This window comes from Chlorocebus sabaeus, chromosome 14, assembly GCF_047675955.1.
Source record: "Chlorocebus sabaeus isolate Y175 chromosome 14, mChlSab1.0.hap1, whole genome shotgun sequence".
Taxonomy (NCBI): Eukaryota; Metazoa; Chordata; class Mammalia; order Primates; family Cercopithecidae; genus Chlorocebus; species Chlorocebus sabaeus.
The window spans coordinates 8,686,437-8,706,642 of record NC_132917.1 but is presented as its reverse complement, the minus strand read 5'-3'; the positions used below and the strand labels follow the sequence as shown (position 1 = coordinate 8,706,642).

The 20,206-nt window shown below is 36.4% G+C and overlaps 1 protein-coding gene across 15 annotated transcripts in view; it reads left to right on the top strand.

Moving 5' to 3' along the window:
- The window catches only part of KIDINS220 (kinase D interacting substrate 220), a 109,298-nt gene that overhangs the window by 64,848 nt on the left and 24,244 nt on the right, over window positions 1-20,206 (top strand). For all 15 annotated transcript variants that reach the window (XM_073022763.1, XM_073022761.1, XM_073022758.1 and 12 more), the window contains exon 22: window positions 2,635-2,797. In XM_073022763.1, the coding sequence (XP_072878864.1) occupies window positions 2,635-2,797 (163 nt within the window). The remainder of the gene's footprint in view (window positions 1-2,634; window positions 2,798-20,206) is intronic.

Genomic DNA, 20,206 nt, shown 5'->3' with positions numbered 1-20,206 from the left:
CCCCCTGGGTAGTTCACTTTGAGCCTTACAGGCCCCAAATCCATAGAAAGGATTTTGGATTATATTTAGACATTTTCAGACACTCTAAAGAGGACCAAGTTAACATCATTTAATAGTTGATACTGAGATACACATTTTTAAAAATAATGATGTTTACACATTTCAGAATAGAAAGAAAATATCTTCCTAAAGCCACATTTCAAATGTAAGAATTTTTCTAATATTAGTCTTTGACTATACAGTAGACTTTCTAATTGTTAAATGAGAGATATTTGTCTTTTATGTCTCATCAAATGTAGCTCTGCCCATGAAAAATCTCTAAGTAAAATTTTTGTTTTATAAAAGCCCCTAATGCCATTAGTTTCATTGCTTAAAAGTGCTGTGTTGAAAAATAATACACAGATTTAAATCTGTGTATTTTAATGAAATTTTGATTTTTTTTTGGTGATGTTTTCCATTTCGTTGGATAACATTAGTTGGAAGTGTGTAGGGAAATATATTTTATTGGAAAAGATAGAATTTGAAGGCAAAAGACTTGGGTTTGAGTCCTGGGCATGTTACTTAGCCTCTTGAATCCCCAATTCTCATGTGTGCAAAAGTGTATGTTACCCGCTGAACACCATGCAAATAGTTGTTGCTATTAGGAAAGTCATGCAATAGAGAGATTAATACCCGGAAAGAATTCAAGGTTTTAGCAGATAAATATTGGCAAGTATTTAGTTGAGTGGTTTCCTAATTAAAAATTGTGCTTTATCAAATATACTTTATTTCAAACTTGTTTTGTTGGATTGTTTTGGAAGATAAGATTAAAAAATTATCTTAGACATATTCATTGTTCAGAATTTTCTTTTGATATTGCTTTATTTTTTAGCTAATTACAGGCTAGATATATTCTTAGGATAGAATATTTAATTTTAGTCACTCATTATAGGCTAGATATATTCTTAGGATAGAATATTTATTTTTATTCACTCATACTTTTTTTTTTTTTGAGATAGTCTCGCTCTGTCCACCAGGCTGGAGTGTGGTGGTGTGATCTTGGCTCACTGTAACCTCCACCTCCCAGGTTCAAGTGATTCTTCTGCCTCAGCCTCTCGAGTAGCTGGGACTACAGCCACCTGCCACCATGCTTGGCTAATTTTTGTATTTTCAGTAGAGGCAGGATTTCACCATATTGGCCAGGCTGTTTCTTGAACTCCTGACCTCAAATGATCCTCCCACCTCTGCCTCCGAAAGTGCTGGGATTATAGGTGTGAGCCTCTGCGCCTGGCCTATTCACTCATACTTTTAAAATAGTTTTCCGGTTCTCTCTGTCTACCAGTTCCTTCATGACTTTGCATGCATGCGTGGTGCATTTGCTCTTCCTTTTGTCTGAATGTCCTCACTCTGCGTCCCTTCCCTGCCAGCCCGTGCCTTCCCACCAGACTAACTTGGGTTCATCCTTCATAGCTTAGTTCTAGTGGTTGGTTATATTCTTTTTTGTGTGTGTGTCTTTTTCTTTTTAGTGGTTATATTCTTAAGGAAACCTTCCCTTAACTGCCGCTTCTGGATTTGGTGCTCATTTTCTCTTTTCACACAGCACTGTGTGTGTATCTCCAACATAGCCGTATCTCCATCAAATGCTCACATCTTACCTTCCAGGGAAAAGGAATCCAGCCATGAAAATATAAATTCTGTGTATGAGCAGATTTGCTGAGGGAGTGAGGGCCTGGTGATATAGGAAGAATTGGATTGGGGCTTATATAGCTATATATATATCTGTATCTATCTATATATCTGTATCTATATGTCTATTAGTAGTAGGGAAAGAAATAACTCATATTGGAACTAAAACAAGTAGGTGTCTTAGTCTACATACAAACAAAATTGATAATGATGAAGTAAAATTGACAGTGTTTGAAAATTTAACAACAGTATCAGCAGCTCAGAATTCCTACCAAATCACGGTGAAACATGATGCAATGAAACACGGCCTCCGTTCTGAAAGTTTGAGGATTGCGACAGTCTACCTGTACAGATGCCTAGTGGTAAAACAGCGAATTAGAGTCCTCAGAAAATCCCAGCAATAGACAAGGTTGTTTTAAAATACATAAATAATAAATACTGGAAACATTACAACTCAGTCGGTAGGTTACTTATATAGATGACCCTTAGTATGTGAAAATGAAAGCGTGTGGGATTGCCCATTCATCTGTAATACAACGAGAATGGACTGGCATATTTGGATCTGTTTATAGTCCATCAGTAGGATCTCAGCAGATGGCACTTTAGAGGACTGGGGTCCATTGTGGATAAATGGATGTTCTGCTCAATGATTGTGGGTGGTGGTGAACTGTGTAACACAGTTCTGAAAGATGTTTGCCTGCATGTATGTGGTCGAAGAAGTATATCTCACCAGTGGCAAATCAAACAACCAAAAATTGCTTTAGAATTGAAATTGTGTTTAAGCCCTAAAAGCTTTACTTAGTGCAGCTCTTCTAAAATGAAGCCGTGGCAGTACTAGATTTGAATTTGTAGTATAAATTAAATGGTAAATTTTAGAAATTTAAAATATTTGAGAATATACTACCTGTTTTACTTAACATACTATTACACATCTGTTAATTTAAAAATGTTTTTGTATTTTTTTAAAAGGTCGATTACTGAGAGCCAATCAGATTAGTTTCAACTGGGACAGGCTTGCTAGCTGGATCAACCTCACTGAGCAGTGGCCATACCGGACTTCATGGCTCATATTATATTTGGAAGAGACTGAAGGTATTCCAGATCAAATGACATTAAAAACAATCTACGAAAGGTACCTTTTTTTACCTCTTTATATTTTACTTTACTTTAGATTGAGTTAAAAAAAAAACACGTATAAAGCAGACAATACAAAATAATATGTATAAAATATATACTTCTGGATTTAATCATTCTTATTAATTCCATTATAATTTTGGAGTTGTATTAGCACAGGCATGTATCCCATCATGTAAAAATCTATGACTTTATTTGTACATGCTTTTCCTTTTTCAGATATATAAAGTTTATTTAAAAAATTTTTAAATTTTTTAGAAACAGGATCTCTCTCTGTCACCCAGGTTGGAGCACAGTGGCATAATCATAGCTCACTGTAGCCTCAAACTCCTGGACTCAAGTCATCCTCCCATCTCAGCCTCCCAAGTAGCTGGGACTGTAGGTGTGCACCAAGATGCCTGGCTCTTTCTTTTTATTTATTTATTTATTTATTTTATTTTATTTTTTGAGACAGAGTCTCGCTCTGTCACCCAGGCTGGAGTGCAGTGGCCACATCTCAGCTCACTGCAAGCTCCGCCTCCTGGGTTTACGCCATTCTCCTGCCTCAGCCTCCCGAGTAGCTGGGACTACAGGCGCCTGCCACCTCGTCCGGCTAGTTTTTTGTATTTTTTAGTAGAGACGGGGTTTCACTGTGGTAGCCAGGATGATCTTGTGATCCGCCCGTCTCGGCCTCCCAAGGTGCTGGGATTACAGGCTTGAGCCACCGCGCCCGGCCTTTCTTTTTATTTTTTGTAGAGGCAGGGACTTGCAGTGTTGCCCAGGCTGGTCTTAAACTCCTGGGCTCAAGCAGTTCTCCTGTCTTGGCCTCCCAAAGTGCTGGGATTACAGGCGTGAACCACTGTGCCCATCCTTAGTGTATAGTTTATATATTAAAACTTCTAAGATTTCAGATAACTTTTATTTCCTTAGAGTATTGTCAGTATGTGGTTTTCTTATTTTTCTAGTTCCTATTTTTTATGTACACATTTAATGTTTTCTAAGTAAATAACTGGTTTTAGAATTATAGAGGTTGTTGTATTAGTCCACAGATTTGAGCTCTTCTGGGTTTTGCTGTTTAATTTATGTGAAATTAGTTTAGTGGTTTAAACCTGTGCTGTATCAAGTAGGTGTTCCAGTAGATGCAGTGATATATAATTACCGTCTGCCTATTGAGAAGTGGTACTGCATTGCATCTGGTCTTTGAGGTTTTACAAATCATCTTATTGTGAGATGCATGATTCGTTTTTCTCTTGGTTCTGTAGTACAATATTTTTTTGTACATACATGGTTTTATTTTGTGAATAAATGTTTGTATTATAATACAGGTACTATATAATTATGAATGCTTGCTAGTAACAGTAATTACTAAGCGGTTAAAACTTAACTTTTAAAAAGATTTAAGTGCTTCATAATAATTCATACCAATATAATTAGGTTTATTTTTTGCATGTTATATTGATACATAAAGCCCTATTTAATATAAATAGGTAATCCCTTGACACTCTCATCTGTCCTTGAGATTGTTGTTGTTATCATTTGTGTGAAATTAAAATATGTCATAAAAAAGAATAAGCCTTCGTTTAGGAACTGTGGACTGATGGCTTAAGAAACAGTAATGGAAGGAATTTGCAGCTGCTTCAGATTCTTAGACCCTGTCTGAATTGGTATTGTTTAGGAGAAGTATATTACTCCAGGAATGTATTTCTAGATTTCAAGAAATTTGGAAACTTGGGCACAGGAGAACTAGTTGTCTCACATGGGTTCTTACTTAAGGAGGTTGGGTCACTTAGTGTTCCTGACCTCCTTCTTTCCCATCAGGTGCTCTGCTAGGTGCCTTATGTATTCTTGAAGCTTTGGAAAGTGTGGAGGTGTTAGACGGGGATAGAATGAGGGATGTAAACTTTGCCATTAAACCAACTCATTACTTTAAACTTCGGCATTTTGGCAGGCTTGTCATCTGTGACTGGGCTGGATTTGGGGTGATTTTGAGATGCCGTTCTTCTCTTTTTGGTGAAATAAGTACATTTAAGTCTTAAATGCCTGCAACTACTTACAAAGAATATTTTGTAGCTAGTCTAAGGAAGAGAAAAAGTATAGTAAGCAGTCTTTGATAATTCGTAGGAATTGACTTAAAATAATTACATATAATAAGGATTTGGAATGAAAAACTATAGGAAGACACTTTGATCAACATATTGAAAAGCCAGATATTAAAGTATGTGAGAATAATCTAGATGATTATGTTTCTAGTTAACTGTAGTTGAGTTCTTTGATGCTATTGCTTGTCATTTGAAAGAGAAAATTTTATTTACAGTCGACAAAAAGCAGCAGTATGTAATTGATATTCATTTATTGTATTAAAGAAATCTGATTTGGTAAAAACAATCAGAAAATAGTATTTTTAATGCTAGTAGTGAAATTTATTTTTTTAATCCATAAAAAGCCTCATTTATTTTTATAGCAATTTGATGACACATCTACTGGCTTTATTCAGGTGAAAAAGAAAATGTTGGTTCTTGGTGTTTGGTGAAATTGCGTTGTTAAATTATTTTTTAAATTGTTCAACTTTTAACAAATGACATTTGATACTAACACTGGAAAGCAATTTCAGCGAATTAAATAGACCCCTCTGTAAACCACAGGAACATTAAGATGACACACTGTTCATTCAAGATGGTTTTAATTGGTACAATTATTGTAATTTTCTTGCAATTATGTGTTGAGCTGAAAGCTTTTGTCTGGATCATTTGAGAGTTTTTTTTTTTTTTAACATACGTTTAGTAAGAAAGGGAGTAAAATAAAAACTAAAAATTTTCTGTCTAGTTTTTATTGCAGCATTTTAGGCAACCATTGAAATATTTTAGTCTAAAACTTTATTTCTGGCATTTAAAGCAGAATGATAGTGGTTTTTAAAAAAATGAATTTAAGTAGTTTTCATGAAGATAGTGTTTTAAATTTCTGTTTTGACACTGCTCAGTCAATCTTTTACCCAGGATGATATGGTCAGAATAATTTTGCAATAAAGATAACAACATTCTTTATTTTAGTACTTTATTTTGATGTTTAAAGAACAGTTGAATAAGTTCTAAGGGTGCTTCAGAATGGTAGCCATTTTCCGTTTCATTGAAATAGCAGTTTGCTATAGACACTATGGACATCTCGTTTATGACCTTAATAGACCTATCTGTTATTTTTAAATTATTCAAGTAATGGTGTTTCTATACATTATTTAGGGCATTCTCATAATAAAATGTCATATTTTATAATCCCTCCTGATACTCACCCAAAACTTTCATAAGCTTCATTTTATCACATCTAGTCATCTCATACCTCTTGTAGCTCTCACTAACCTGCTTGCTGTCTCCATCATTTTCTGGGTGATGATCAGCTCTCCTTCCCTCTCTTCCCCGCCATCATTTGGCCTGGATTATGCACAGGCTTGTTTTGCATGTGGACTTAAGTTATGAATGTGGATAGCATGAAAAATTTAACATTAGTTAGTTTAGAGGAAGTTGTCGCTTCATCTCCTTTGTAGTACAAAGTCCATCCTTTGTACTGATAATTTTTCTCTTTAGTTTTTAAGATACTAGCAATATTTTTTCCAAAAACTGTTTTGGTGTTTTTAATATATAGCTTAGAATCTTAATGAAATTCTTTGTTTTTGATACATTACTTATCTGTAGGTATTGGTGTTGGCATTCAAAATTTATTAAATTACTATCTTTTATATAATTATTGTTTCCATCTTTATTCTCAAAACACACTTGCTTTGACTGCAGAGGTTCAATATTTTATCCATCTCTTTATCTTTTTAAAGAGACAGCCTGATCTAGTTATTTGCAAAATTACAAGATAATTCCCCATATAGGAGAGGAAACTTAAGCAGGTTTTTACTGAAATAAAGATTGTGTCATCTATAATAGAAATCATATTTTATCTGGACAGAAATAAATGAGATTTGTATATTTGCCAAGTTCAGTGTGAAGAGTGAGCCTGCAGACCTTGTATAAAGATGCCCATAATCAGATGTAATGTTGACCATTCAGTGTGCATTTCTGGATTGGCATTATTTTTCTCCAAGTCTTTGTGAAAATTGGACAATTCAGATTTCTAAAAATAAAGGTGAAGGGCATAATTTTTTAGCTTATTTTGACGTATCTGTAAATCATGCCTACTTTCATTGTTTGGAGAAAACAGTGAAATGCATTAAAGTAGACGTGTTTGGCTTTTTTTTAGTTTACCTATTTGTGTATTTTGCTACTTATTTATTTTGTTGTTGTTACTAGACTTCTAGCAACATCCAAAGATGTGAGAGAAATTAAGGGGAGAAAGCTTAAAATTCATTCATTTATTCAGAAAACACTTACTGGACACCTATTATGGACCAGGCACAGTTCTAAGAGCTTGGGTGTATCCATGAACAAAACCAGCAAAGATCCCTGCCCCGAGGAGCTTGCAGTCTGTCAGAGAGTGATAGGTAATAAACAACATATATAATACATAATTAGCATGTTAAAAGGCAACAAGTGTGGAGGAAAGGATAAAAGGTAGAAGAGAGTTAAGGAGATGAAGAGTAGTGCAGGTTCTGCATTAAGTAAGGGGATCAGGATTGTCCTCATGGAGAAGGGAAGAGTTGAGGAAGGGTTGAAGGAGGCAAGAGAGTTTTCCAGGCAGGTATCTGAGAAAGCATTTCCAGGCAGAGGGAACAGTTCCGGGCCAGAGAGCACCTGGAATCAGTGTTGAAGGAACAGCAACAAGGGAGCTGATGTGGTGAGATGGGGTGCAGTGAAGCGAGTGAGTAGGAGGTCAGGTCAGGTCACCAGTGGGGTTCATGGACCCCTTTTGGAGGACTGTGGTAAGGACTTTGGCTTTTACCCTGAGTAAGATGGGGATTCATTGCAGGGTCTTGAAAAATTTGTAGCCATTATCCTGATGCTTCAGGGCCTATTTGCTGTGTCAGTGCAGCTTGGCCTGAGTTAGGGAATCCTGTTGATTTTAAGGAGCTTATTTTGAGACTGTCACAGTGGGAGGGGAATAGGAATGAACCTGGGTAGAAAAATTAAGGTAAATGAAAAGTTCAGAAAGTAATTGGCTATCCCACAGTAAAGATGAAATGATGAATAGAGTCAGGCATGGCGGAGTATGCCTGTAATCCCAGCTACTCGGGAGGCTGAAGTAGGAGGATCACTTGAGCCTGGGAGTTGGAGGCTGCAGCATGCCATGACTGTGCCTATGAATAGCCACCACACTGCAGCCTGGGTGACATAGTGAAACCTTGTCTTTTAAAAATAATAAAAGATGGGTTATAGAAATAGCACATTGTGGCATTTTCTATGTGAACTAGGAAGTAAATAGCCTAACCTACAGTCCTGTTGCAGGGTATTGAAAGAAAACTAGTTATTCTAAACATCTGCAAGAATTTATAAGACTAATTTCCCTTTGTGTCTCCCCTGTCTCAATACTTTCTTGTTTCTTAGGATCGTTTTATTCTTTATTTTTTAGTGATGGATTTATAGCCAACTTTTTGTATCATTTAAAAAATTGCCTTCCCTTTTCTTGCCAACTACATGGTCTGGCTCTCTGATATACAAACCTCGGGTTGAGAGTGAATGAAAGGTGATTTTTGTGGCATTGAAGACTGCTAGGTGTAGGAAAGATATCATGGGCAGGAGAGCAACTAATGAGTTGCTTTTAGAATAATATTGATTTTGACTTATAGATAGTATAAAGTGCAAATGATGGTCTGTGCATCTCAAATTGGGCTCTAAAGACAATAAGACATAATTGGTTAAAATCTGTATGCAGGCACCAGGTTTCTGCTGGAGTTCCCAGTGTCCTCAGCCTGGTTCTGGCTCCTTCTCCGTCTTACTGTTTATTTTTCATGTGCTTCTCTCTCTGGCCCCTCCCACCTCCTTCTTCTGGTCTCATCTTAAATGTTACTACCTTAGGAAGCCTTTTGTTACCAAGCCCTCCCATCCTTTGAGGCTTTATTAGGTTAGTCCTTTATGTGCTAGTATGTTCTTTAATAGCACTGGCCATAGTTACCTTCTTATAAGTATTTGCATTGCTATTTCTTTAATATTTGTCTCCTGAATGAATACACTTCATGAACTGTAACTTTCTTAAACATTGCTGATTTTTTTTGCTTCTAGACAAGTGATTGGTATTTAGGCAGTAGTAGGTATTTCTGAAAGAATAAAGAAATCTGATGATAACTTTTGGATTGAGGAGGGCATGAACTGGGGAGGTAGTAGATGAGAAGCCTCACTTTATCTTGAAGAGAATACTGTCCATCCAGATACTTCATTCTTTAGGCTTAAATGTAGGCAAAATGTTTATTTTGTTATATACCAGTATATCGCTGGGCCAGACACATAGGAACGTCTCAGTACACATTGACTGAAGGATGACTGTATATTTCACCTAACACTTGGTGGTTTCTGCCTTATGTCAGGTGATGCTAAAATCATAGCAATGTTTTTGAAGGCATTCCCTGTAACTCTGAGTTCAGCTGCGTTTCTAAGGTTTCTTACATTCATAATCCATTTATGAATGCCATGGTCTGGTGGAGTTGTTTTGTGTTTTTTAAAATGTTTATTTCAATAGCTTTTGGAGTACAAGTGGTTTTTGTTGCATGGATGGATTATATAGTGGTGCATTCTGAGATTTTAGTGCACCCATTACCCAAGCAGTGTGGGTTGTACCTAGTGTGTAGTTTTTTGTCCCTAGCCTTCCTCCCATCCTGTCCCTTCTGAGTCTCTAACATCTATTATTTTACTCTGTGTGCCTTTGCTTACTCATAACTTGGCTCCCGCTTTTAAGTAAGAACATATGGTTGTTGGTTTTCCACTCTTGTGTTACTTCGCTTAGAATAATGGTCTCAAGCTTCATCCGAGTTGCTGCAGAATATGTTATTTTGGTCCTTTTAATGGCTTAATAGTATTCCTTGGTGTATATAAACCACAATTTTTTCATCCACTCCTTAGTGGGCATTTAGGTTGGTTCCACGTCTTTGCAATTGTGAATTGTGCTGCTATAAACATGTATGTGCAAGTGTCTTTTTCATAGAATGACTTTTTTCCCTTTGGGTAGATACCCAGTAGTGGGCTTGCTGGATCAAATGGTGGATCTACATTTAGCTCTTTGAGGAATCTCCATACTGTTTTCCATAGAGATTGTACTAATTTACATTCTGGTGGAGTTGCTTTGGATTGGCTACTTCCAGACAGGTTCCTCTCACTTCAGATTCTTCTTACAGACTCAGTTTCTTCTTAGAGACTTGTCAGAATTGTTTTTAAAGGATGACTCTAGTTCTGTTGTGCGAAACATTTTAATTGTGTTCATTTATTAAACAAATATTTATAGAATTTATTATATGTGGGGCACAGTCTGATAGTAGTAGCTAATATATTATGTGAGCCCTCATTCTGTCCCATGCATTGGATTAAGCACTTTACCTAGATTAACACATTTAATGCAGGTTGCATATCCCTAGTCTGAAAATCTGAAATCTGAAATGCCCCCAAATCTGAAACTGAGTGCCGACGTGATGTTCAAAGGAAATGCTCACTGGAGCATTTGGGATTTTGGATTTTTGGATTAGGGATGTTCAGCTGGTACTGCCGACACTCCCACATCTGAAACACTTCTGGTCCCAAGCATTTCAGATAAGGAATTCTCAACCTGTACTTCTAACCCTAAGAGGCAGAGAGCAGGAGTTACGTAAGACCTCACAGCTGTAACTGTGCGCTTTCCCAGGTCTATTTCTGGGGGCCAGGAGCCTGTCCTCTGTAGCTGCCAGCTAGGCAGTGGGTCTGAGATACGAGAAATATAGATCTAAGTATTTTAATTTCCAGATAGATTTTAACTTTTCATTGAAATATCTATGAGTATTTAGAATAACGTATTACGTATCAATGGGAATGTTATAGCAGATAGAAATTTTTCTGCAGTGTTGAATTTATCTTTTCTATTAAAAAATGCGAACAACTTATCAACATATACAATCTCAGATAAAGGCTTTAATTAGTTCTAATTGTGTCTAGTAACCGTGCTAGGTTTTGGGTGGAAAGCTTTGAAAAATCACTTCTGATATTTAGCACTTAAACATCTGGTACATCTGTTTGTTTAAGCCCTTATACCATTTTTATGTCTACTATATGACTATAATTTTTTTAGGTAACTTTTTCAATAGGTTTTCTTTTTTTTTTTTCTTGAGATGTAGTCTCGCTCTGTTGCCCAGGCTGGAGTGCAGTGGCGCGATCTCGGCTCACTGCAAGCTCCGCCTCCTGGGTTCATGCCATTCTCCTGCCTCAGCCTCCTGAGTAGCTGGGACTACAGGCACCTGCCACCACTCCTGGCTAATTTTTTTTGTATTTTTAGTAGAGACAGGGTTTCACCGTGTTAGCCAGGATGGTCTCAATCTTTTGACCTCGTGATCTACCCGCCTCAGCCTCCCAAAGTGCTGGGATTACAGGCGTGAGCCACCACGCCCGGCTAATAGGTTTTCTTTTACTTTTGATTTTGAATGTATTTTCTTAGCCTTTACTGTCATAATGCCATTTTTAGTGTTTAATGCAAATGTAGAATGAAGAAAAAGTGTTAAGTGTTCGAAAGTCATGTGTTTCTAACGTCATCATGAAAATCTCAGGTATATTAACCCAGATCTTCATTATCCAAAACTCTTATTATATAAGTTATCTTAAAATATTTAACATTGAAAAAGTATAGAACCCAAGTTCTACAATGTTTGGAATTGTTGGAAACTAACACCAAAGACAATTTCTTGAAATAGGTGTTTTAATATGTAAGAAATATATGTTTAATATGTAAAAAAAATTATTACTTTTGCAGGTTTACAGTTTATTTTATAATATAGTAAGAACATTATGTATAGTTATATTTTTCAAACAAGTCTGATTATTAAAGAATTTGGTTTACCAAAAAAATTACATATGCCTTGGCAGATCAAGTAGCCAACTTTTTCCAGAAGTTGATTTTTTCAATAAAGGTTTGTGATTTCAGAATTTCAAATCAAAATATTTAAACACTTTTTAAAATATAAGAATAAACAAAAGTGATTTGTAACAAAAATGCTAGCTAATTCAAATGCTAAGATAATGTGGAGCTGCTGGTGTAAAACCATGCTGCAGAAGTGGCTCCTGTTAGCAATATTCAAAAAGTCCACAAGATGGGAGCATTTCACTACAAACATTATTAGCACATTCGGCCAAAAATAGGATGTAATACATTTTGCTTTCCCCTTCCATAGAAAAACAAGTGAGAGTTTAATGAAAGATTGAATTTCCTTTTTTGTTGTTGTTTTAAAAAAAATGGCTTCAGGACATTTTTCAGCACTGAGAATCTCTATCATAGGCAAATGAATGGTTTTCTATTCATATAACATAGTTTTTAAGTGTTGTGCTACTTTTGTCTCCTCAAATTAGTTTCAATTAACTTTCGGGAAAATAGTGGCTGTGAAAAAAGAGGAGCGTAAAGAAATTGATCTGCTTACAAATTTGCCTTTAGATATAAAAATATTAAATCCTAAGCATTGTAGAACTTCGGTTCTATACTTTTTAAACATTAAATCTTTTAAGAGTACTTGTATAATAAAGATTTTGCCTTAATCTGAAACATATTCATAAATCTACTTTGAGTTCAGAGCCTCCTTTCTCTATGCCTGTCATTCAGTTTTATTACCCAACATTTGCATTCTATATATGATCAATGTAATACACTCAGATTTCTTAAAGGCGACAATTGCATAGACAATTCATCCCTTGGTAGCAACTTATGATATTACTAGTGGTGCCTAAAACAGCTATGAAAATTTTATCTCATGTACTTTTGTCGAAACATTTTTAAATATCAAGTATAAACTCTTGATGCCAAAAAACAGGCTTTGCTTTTTAATGATAGACACTATTTTCACGTGGAGTCAGTTATGAATTATTTTGCCTCTCTTATCACTTTACTAAAGTCTTCTCTCATTACCCAAGGTGAAAGTATTGCTTTGTCACCTGAATTACTAATATCTGATTACTTGCATGGTTGTAACTGGGTAGATATCACGCAGTAATACACTGGTTTTTAGACTTTTACCCCAGTGGAAGCCTTTTTCCAAATCTTATGCAGAAGTCCAGTAAATAAAGCAGAATTAATATAAGTTTATTGATTCAAATTATAACATTTCCTAATAAATTCAGTTCGTGAGAAAAATGAGCTATTCTGAAGAATATTAAAATTGGAGAATTGTGGATGACTCTTACAATCCTAAATTGGTTTAAACATCTATTTGTTTCTCTAAGTAGTTTTGGGATTGTAACAGTAAGAAAATCCTAAATCATGAGAAGATACAAATGTTACCAGTGTTTAAACGTTATTTGCAATGACAGGATATTTTCATTTAATCCGATCTAGAAACTTGAAAGATTAATTGGGAATATTGTTTTATAGGTGAATCACCAATAGTATCTTGGAGTTGTTCACATTTCTTATAATTATTTGAGGTGTTATCTGCTTCTCTGACTCGGTGAAAGTCATGTCATGCAATTTTTTAATGATTTTTACAGCCTTTGCTCAGGCTTCTAGTCTGTAGTGTAGTGAACTGGTTTGCATAATTTTGTAAACAAAAAAGTGCTGATCCAGATTCGGAAAAAATGATGAAGGAAATTAAATATATCCATAAAGACGGAGGAGAAGCTTTATTTCCAAGTCCGCAAAAAAACTGAAACTAAAAGAAAAATCCAGAATGACTTATCAGCACAGCTTATTTGTTGATCTTCTTCAGTGTGTTAAAATGTAATATGTAACAGCATTCTTTTCTATTATAGTTTTAAGGAGTAAAAACGTGTAAGTCATTACCTGAGGGATTTTGAGCCATGTCTGTGGCTGCTGTTTGAACTGGTGCAGTGAGCAGTCGGCAGCTTTTGAAGCAGTCAGGAGCAGGTACCTGCTCTGCCGCTGTGTCCATGACGGGGCTGCATCCGTTGCTTACCTCTCTGAGACTTACTTTCCTCATTCTAAAAATGGAAATAATAAATACCTCATGGGATGCAGAGAGAGAAGTTAGATAAACTAGGTAAAGCAACTGCCTCAGAGAATGGCAGACAGTAGGTATTCAGCCAATTAGTTCTTTTTAAATTTGCTTCTCAATTCTTCATAACTTTTAAATATAGTTTCCCTGTTACAGTTTATATAAGAAGAGGGATACAGAGCCCTTAAATGTACCTTCCTCAGATCATTTGACATAGTAGACATGAACGAAGACAGTGCCTTACCAGTATTGTGCTTGAACCTAGGCAGATACCCCTTTGAATTTTTATATTTTACCCTCCCTGGTTGTTGATTCTTTTTGCATCCATCTAGTTGCCAGAATTGCAGCCTTAATGCCAAAGACAGTTTGTGTACATGATGACATTCTACTGAGTTTAAGGGGTTTTTTAATCCTTTAAGTTACATGCATACAAGTTTCCTTCTTTCATATAAAAACGTAATCTTGGGCCCTGATGTTCTGGCCAAGTAGATCATCTTGGAGATACACACCCTCAGTGGGAATAATTTTTGTTTAATGTAGAGTAGTCTCTTCTGGTAAGTAAGATAATAACTTTGTTTAGCTCTGCCAATGTTTTCCATGGCAACTTATATGAACGCTTTTATGGTTTGCACCATTTAACCCTAATCACACCATCCTTAAACACGTAAGTCAGACACATTAGATACTTGCAAATGTCTTCTTTTAAACCAGAAATAAACAGACAAACACACTTGAAGAAGCCATGCCATGATGATCTATTCGGCCTGCAGAGTATATAAGCGCTTCATTGTTTCCTAGTGTAGTTACTCAATAGGATGCCTATGAAATGCAGACTTACTTTTGTAGACCTTGAAAAATGAGTGTCAGTGAGAACACCTGGCACTGTTCGCATTGTTGTCTTGAGAATATTCTGTGACCACCACAGGAGCACAGATGCCTCTTTTCACTTCCAGCGAGTTCTTTTCTCCACAGAGAGCTGTCGTGTATTTAATGCAGTCTCCTGCATGTGGACAGCTTCGGCTCTTGGTGCTTTTATTACTTCGGCTGTGGCAGACAAAGTGTCTACTTTCTGACCCCCTCAGCTAATGTTCTTTCCAACATGGTAGGAAAGGTGACTCATGGAATAGTTATGAAAATACTTTTACAAAAATATTAGGAATGATGAAAACTTACGGATGCAGCAAAGGCAGTGCTCAGAGGGAAATTTATGGCTGTAAATGCCTACATTAAAAAAAGAGAAAGATACTAAATTAATAACCTAACTTTACACCTTGAGGAACTGGAGAAAGAAGAGCAAATTACACCACAAGCTAGCAGAAGGAAGGAAATAATAAAGGTTCGAGTAGAGAGAAATAAAATCAAGAATAGAGTAACAGAGAAAAGCAATGAAACCACAAGTATTTTCCTTGAACATATCAACAAATTGACAGATCCAATGTGGAAGTCCAGGCTGAGCGGCAGAGCCAGAGGCCAAGGTGAGCAGAGGTGCCGCGAATTGGAGTTGCTGCTGAGGCCAGGACCTGTTCCTAAGGATTGGTGAGGGTGAACAGGGCTTAATCACGGTAGATTTTTCTCAAGTATTTTTTTTCCAGTCTGTTTGGAACCTGGGAAGTGAGGATTTTAATTTGGGGATTACACAGACAGGAAAAAACCACAATTTTATGCAGATTACAGGTTGGAAAAGTCATTACTAACATTTCTATCATCAGATTTAATGTTGAGATGGTAGCTTATAAAAACCATGCATGGCTGGGCACAGTGGCTCACGCCTGTAATCCCAGCACTCTGGGAGGCCAAGCAGGCATATCATCTGAGGTCAGGAGTTCGAGACCAGCCTGGCCAGCATGGTGAAACCTCGTCTCTACTAAAAATACAAAAATTAGCCAGGCGTGGTGGCCGATGCCTGCACTGCCAGCTACTCGGGAGGCTGCGGCAGGAGAATTGCTTGAACCCAGGAGGCGGAGGTTGCAGTGAGCTAAGAGATCGCACCACTGCACTCCAGCCTAGGCAACAAGAGCGAAACTCCATCTTAAAAACAAAACCAACTAAGAAAACATATAGAATTCCAAGTCTGGGATTTAGGAGGACAGAGCCATACTGAAGATGTTGTTATTCAAACACAGATGCTGTGGTGCAGACAGTTGTGACCAAGACCGAATTGGCATTTCCAAGTCAGAGTTAGTTGCCATGTTGATGGAGAGCTGAGAAAAGCCATTTTAGGGGCATTTGCAAATAAGCAGGACATGGAACAGGCCATGACTCCCTCAGAGATGCACATTCACTTGGATTATCTGCCTCAAAGGACTGAAAAGGCAAATATTCAGAACTTCAGCAATCAGAGGCACTGGCCTTCATGAGACAACGGAATGATTAGTTGAAACATTAAAGAGCAAACAACAGTAGTCACTTCTGCTCCTGTGAAATGAAGACGGCCTCACATATCCCTTTGGAAACAGTCAAGTGTACTTCTCATGACTAAAGGTTAAAGCTGTATGACTGTTGGCATTTACTGAACTGACTGTGACATTTGTAATAAATATTAAAAAAAAGATACTTGGTTGAAAGGGTAATTCATCTTCATTGAGCCAATTGAGTGTTCTATGTTGTGGGACATGTTGCTTCCCTGCTTTCTTAATGTTAAGTACACATTCCATCTGTGTGGGATTTTTATTCAAATAGTCCTATTAAAGTATGCACTTTTATTGGGGAAAAACAAACCCTATTTTTTGAACCAATGGTTGCATCTTGTTTGTATAACACTTGTAAATATCTTAACTTTTTTTTCACAAAATGAATTTCCAAAGATTGCAGTAAATAGAATAGGCTAGGAAATAGTGTGGGTAGCATAGTCTTCATTTTCTTAATTGACTACTTTATATTAAGCTGTTTGGTTTAAAAGCTTTTGGATGTAGGCCTGATGTTGAGATCATTATTTTAGTGGTTAACTTTACTCTTATCTGCAGCTAACATTGTACTCAATAGTGAAAGACTGAAATTATCCCTCCTAAGTTACAAGAACAGGACAAGGATGCCTGCTGCTATGAACAAATGCTTGTGTCCTGCCAAAATTTTTTATGTTGAAGCCCAAACCCCCAATATGACATTATTTAGAGTTGGTACCTTTGGGAGATAATTAGGTTTAGATGAGGTCATGAGGGTGGAATCCTCGTATGGGATTAGTGCCCTTCTAAGAAGAAACTAGAGAGCTTCTCTCTCTCTCTCTCTCTCTCTCTCTCTATAGTGTCCTTGATGTCAGGACGTAGGAAGGGGATCATCTGCAAACCAAAAAGAAGGCCCTTAACAGAACCTTACCATCTGGCACTTTGATCTCTGACTTCCAGCCTCTAACTTCAAGAAATAAATGTCTGCTGTTTAAGCCACCCAGCCTATGATATTCTGCTTTAGCAGCCTGAGCTAACTAAAATACCCACTTTCACCACAGCTATTCAACATTGCACTAGAAGCTTTAGCCATTGCAATTGGACTAGCAAAATAAATAGAGGAATCCAAATTGGATGATTCTTCTATATGTAGAAAAATCCCAGCGAGCCCACAAGAAAGCTGTTAGAGCTAATTAATCAGCAGGTACAGATCAACACACAAAAATCAGTTGTATTTCTGTACACCTTCAGTGAACAATCTGAAAGGAAATTAAGGAGGCAGTTCATTTTACAGTAGCATCTAAAAGAATAAAATACCTCAGAATAACTTTAACCAAGAAAGTTAAAGACTTGTACACTGACAACTAAAAAAAATTGCCCAAAGAAATGAAAGATCTAAATAAGTAGGAAGACATCTTGTGCTCGTGGGTAGGAAGACTAAACATCAGGATGTCTGTACTACCTGAAGTGATCCACAGATTTAATATTATACCTATCAAAATTCCAGTGCCTTTTTTTGCAGAAACAGAAAACTGATGCTTAAGTTCATATGCAATTGCAAGATACCTCCTGCTCGGCTAATTTTTGGTATTTTTATTAGAGACGGGGTTTCACCGAGCTAGCCAGGATGGTCTGGATCTCCTGACCTCGTGATCCACCCACCTCGGCCTCCCAGAGTACTGGGATTACAGGCGTGAGCCACCACGCCCAGCCCGGGTTTTTGCCTTTTCACAGATGGCAGTGGGCGTATAAATGGACTCCATTTTATCTTTGTTCCTGACTTTTTGGCGGCAGTGCGAAGTGGCTGGTTTCTGTCTGTGTTCTGTCTGCCTCCCAGAATCTCCAAAGTGTTCTGTGCATGGAGAGTATTTAATAAATGGGCATTCACTGGTAGCAAGTATTTGAGAGACTATTAGAAGTTAAATTTGTTTCAAGGTAATAAAATTATAAGGCATTTAAGAGTTTTCTCTTTAAATTTTTAAAGAAAATGTGTCTTATTTTTTAACACCCTACTAAATAATGACATTATTAGGCAGCTACTTTTAGATAAAATGTGATAAATAATACCTTCTTCATAAATTCTGCTGTAAGAATCTGTTTATATTTTGATTTAAAATAGAAGTCTTTTATGTAATTTAAAACCTCATTTTGAATGGAAGTGATATGAATAGTTTATGCAATTTCTGCCAAGGAATTAATATGGACTTTGTGTAAACCACTGTCATTTATAATCAAAATGCTTTTAACTTACATTGATGTTGGCATTAACAAGTATTGCTAGATTGGTAGCATAGAAGGAAATTGCATTTAGACTTACTAGGAGCTCATTGGTGCCTGAGGTTTTATAACGCTTTCTTTGGGCCATTTAACTGCTGGCAACTTTAATTCACATGATTCATAATACTGGAAATTTAAATTCACTCTTAATTGAAAAGTGAAGTTACTTAAATTCTTTAAATGCTAACCTTTGGAAAAATATCTGAAAAATAAAGGCACATATGATTTTGATGGCCCACTGCCAAAAGATTATCATTTACATAAATATCTCTTTCAGCAGAAGAGTTGAATGTATTGAGCTCAGAAGGTTAGAATAGAGACTTCAATCTGGAAGCCAGCAGTAGCCTGTTGGCTTGTGAACAGCAGCATTGTTCATCATACTGAGAACACTGTTGCATTCAGGCAGAAGCAGAGCTGGCATTAAAATGCAGTTAATTTGTTTCATGTGACTTGTCAGCTGTGTGTTTTTATCTAAATCTTTCTAGCTTCTCTTTTTAGTATTTTGTGTTCAACTCCTGAAATAGATGAACTACCTATTTAACTGTTTAAGCTCTGATTTTATCGCCACTTGCAACCATTCTCCAGGTTTTCCATTTCATTTTAAATATATTTAATAATCAGTTTGAACACGATTTTAATGTATTAAAAGTAACCCCATCTCACAGGGCTTTTCTGTCTTGTGCATGTATCTGTGTTTGTAAAAGGAACTTTCTGAAATTAATTAAGATAAAATTGCTACCCTTATTTTCTCACCAGCATCCTATTCTCTTCTTGTTTGCTAATTGTGTTCTCTGGATTTTTCCCTTAGATGACTTTTAGTATTTGGCTACTAGCCAAGTATTGGGTCTGAGCAGTAAAGTGCTAGTCCCAAAGAAATGCTATAACTGTTACTAACATTAGAATAAGATTCCCATTTCACTTTTTGAAGAGCATGAGAATCTTACTGCTCCTCTGCAACTGTGCTGACTTAGTTTAATCAAACAGGTAATATTCTTGTTTAATTGGAAAGATATATCCAGTGATTTTTAAAGAACTTTTTGAGGCATAATTGACATGCAATAAACTGCCATGTTTAAATTGACCGATCTCAGGAGTTTGATAAATGTGTATACCCACAAAGTCACCACCACAATCAAGAGAGTGAATGTTTCCATCAGTTCCAAAATTTTCCACCTGTTCCTTTGATACCCTCCCTTGCCCCCCTCCTGCCTCACATTCCTAACTTCACAGCAAACCCTGGTCTGCATTGATACTTTAGATTGGTTTGCATTTTCTAGTTTTATAGAAATGAAAACATACTGCTCTGTACTCTTTATTGGGTGGATTAATTTATTGAGGATTCATCCATGTTCTGTGTATCAGTAGTTCATTTTTTTTATTAGTGCTGAGTAGTATTCCATTGTGTGGATATACCACCATTTATTTATCCTTCCATCTGTTAGTGGACATTTGGGTTGTTTCTAGTTTTCTCATGTACCCCTTGTCTTTTAACTTCTCTTTCTTTTTCTTCTTTTTATCCCTCAGTGATTTGTTCTTACTGCCTTAGATCAGGAGTTGTCAACATTTGACTATTTTCAACCTACAAAAACTACGGTTTCATACAGTAGTGTTTAATAAATGTTTTTAAATGAATATTACTTATTTTTACATTCAAGAGTCTCTGCGTGATACAGAATTGTTTACATAGTGCTTGAACTCAGTTATACAAAACATTCCGCATAATAAAAGACTA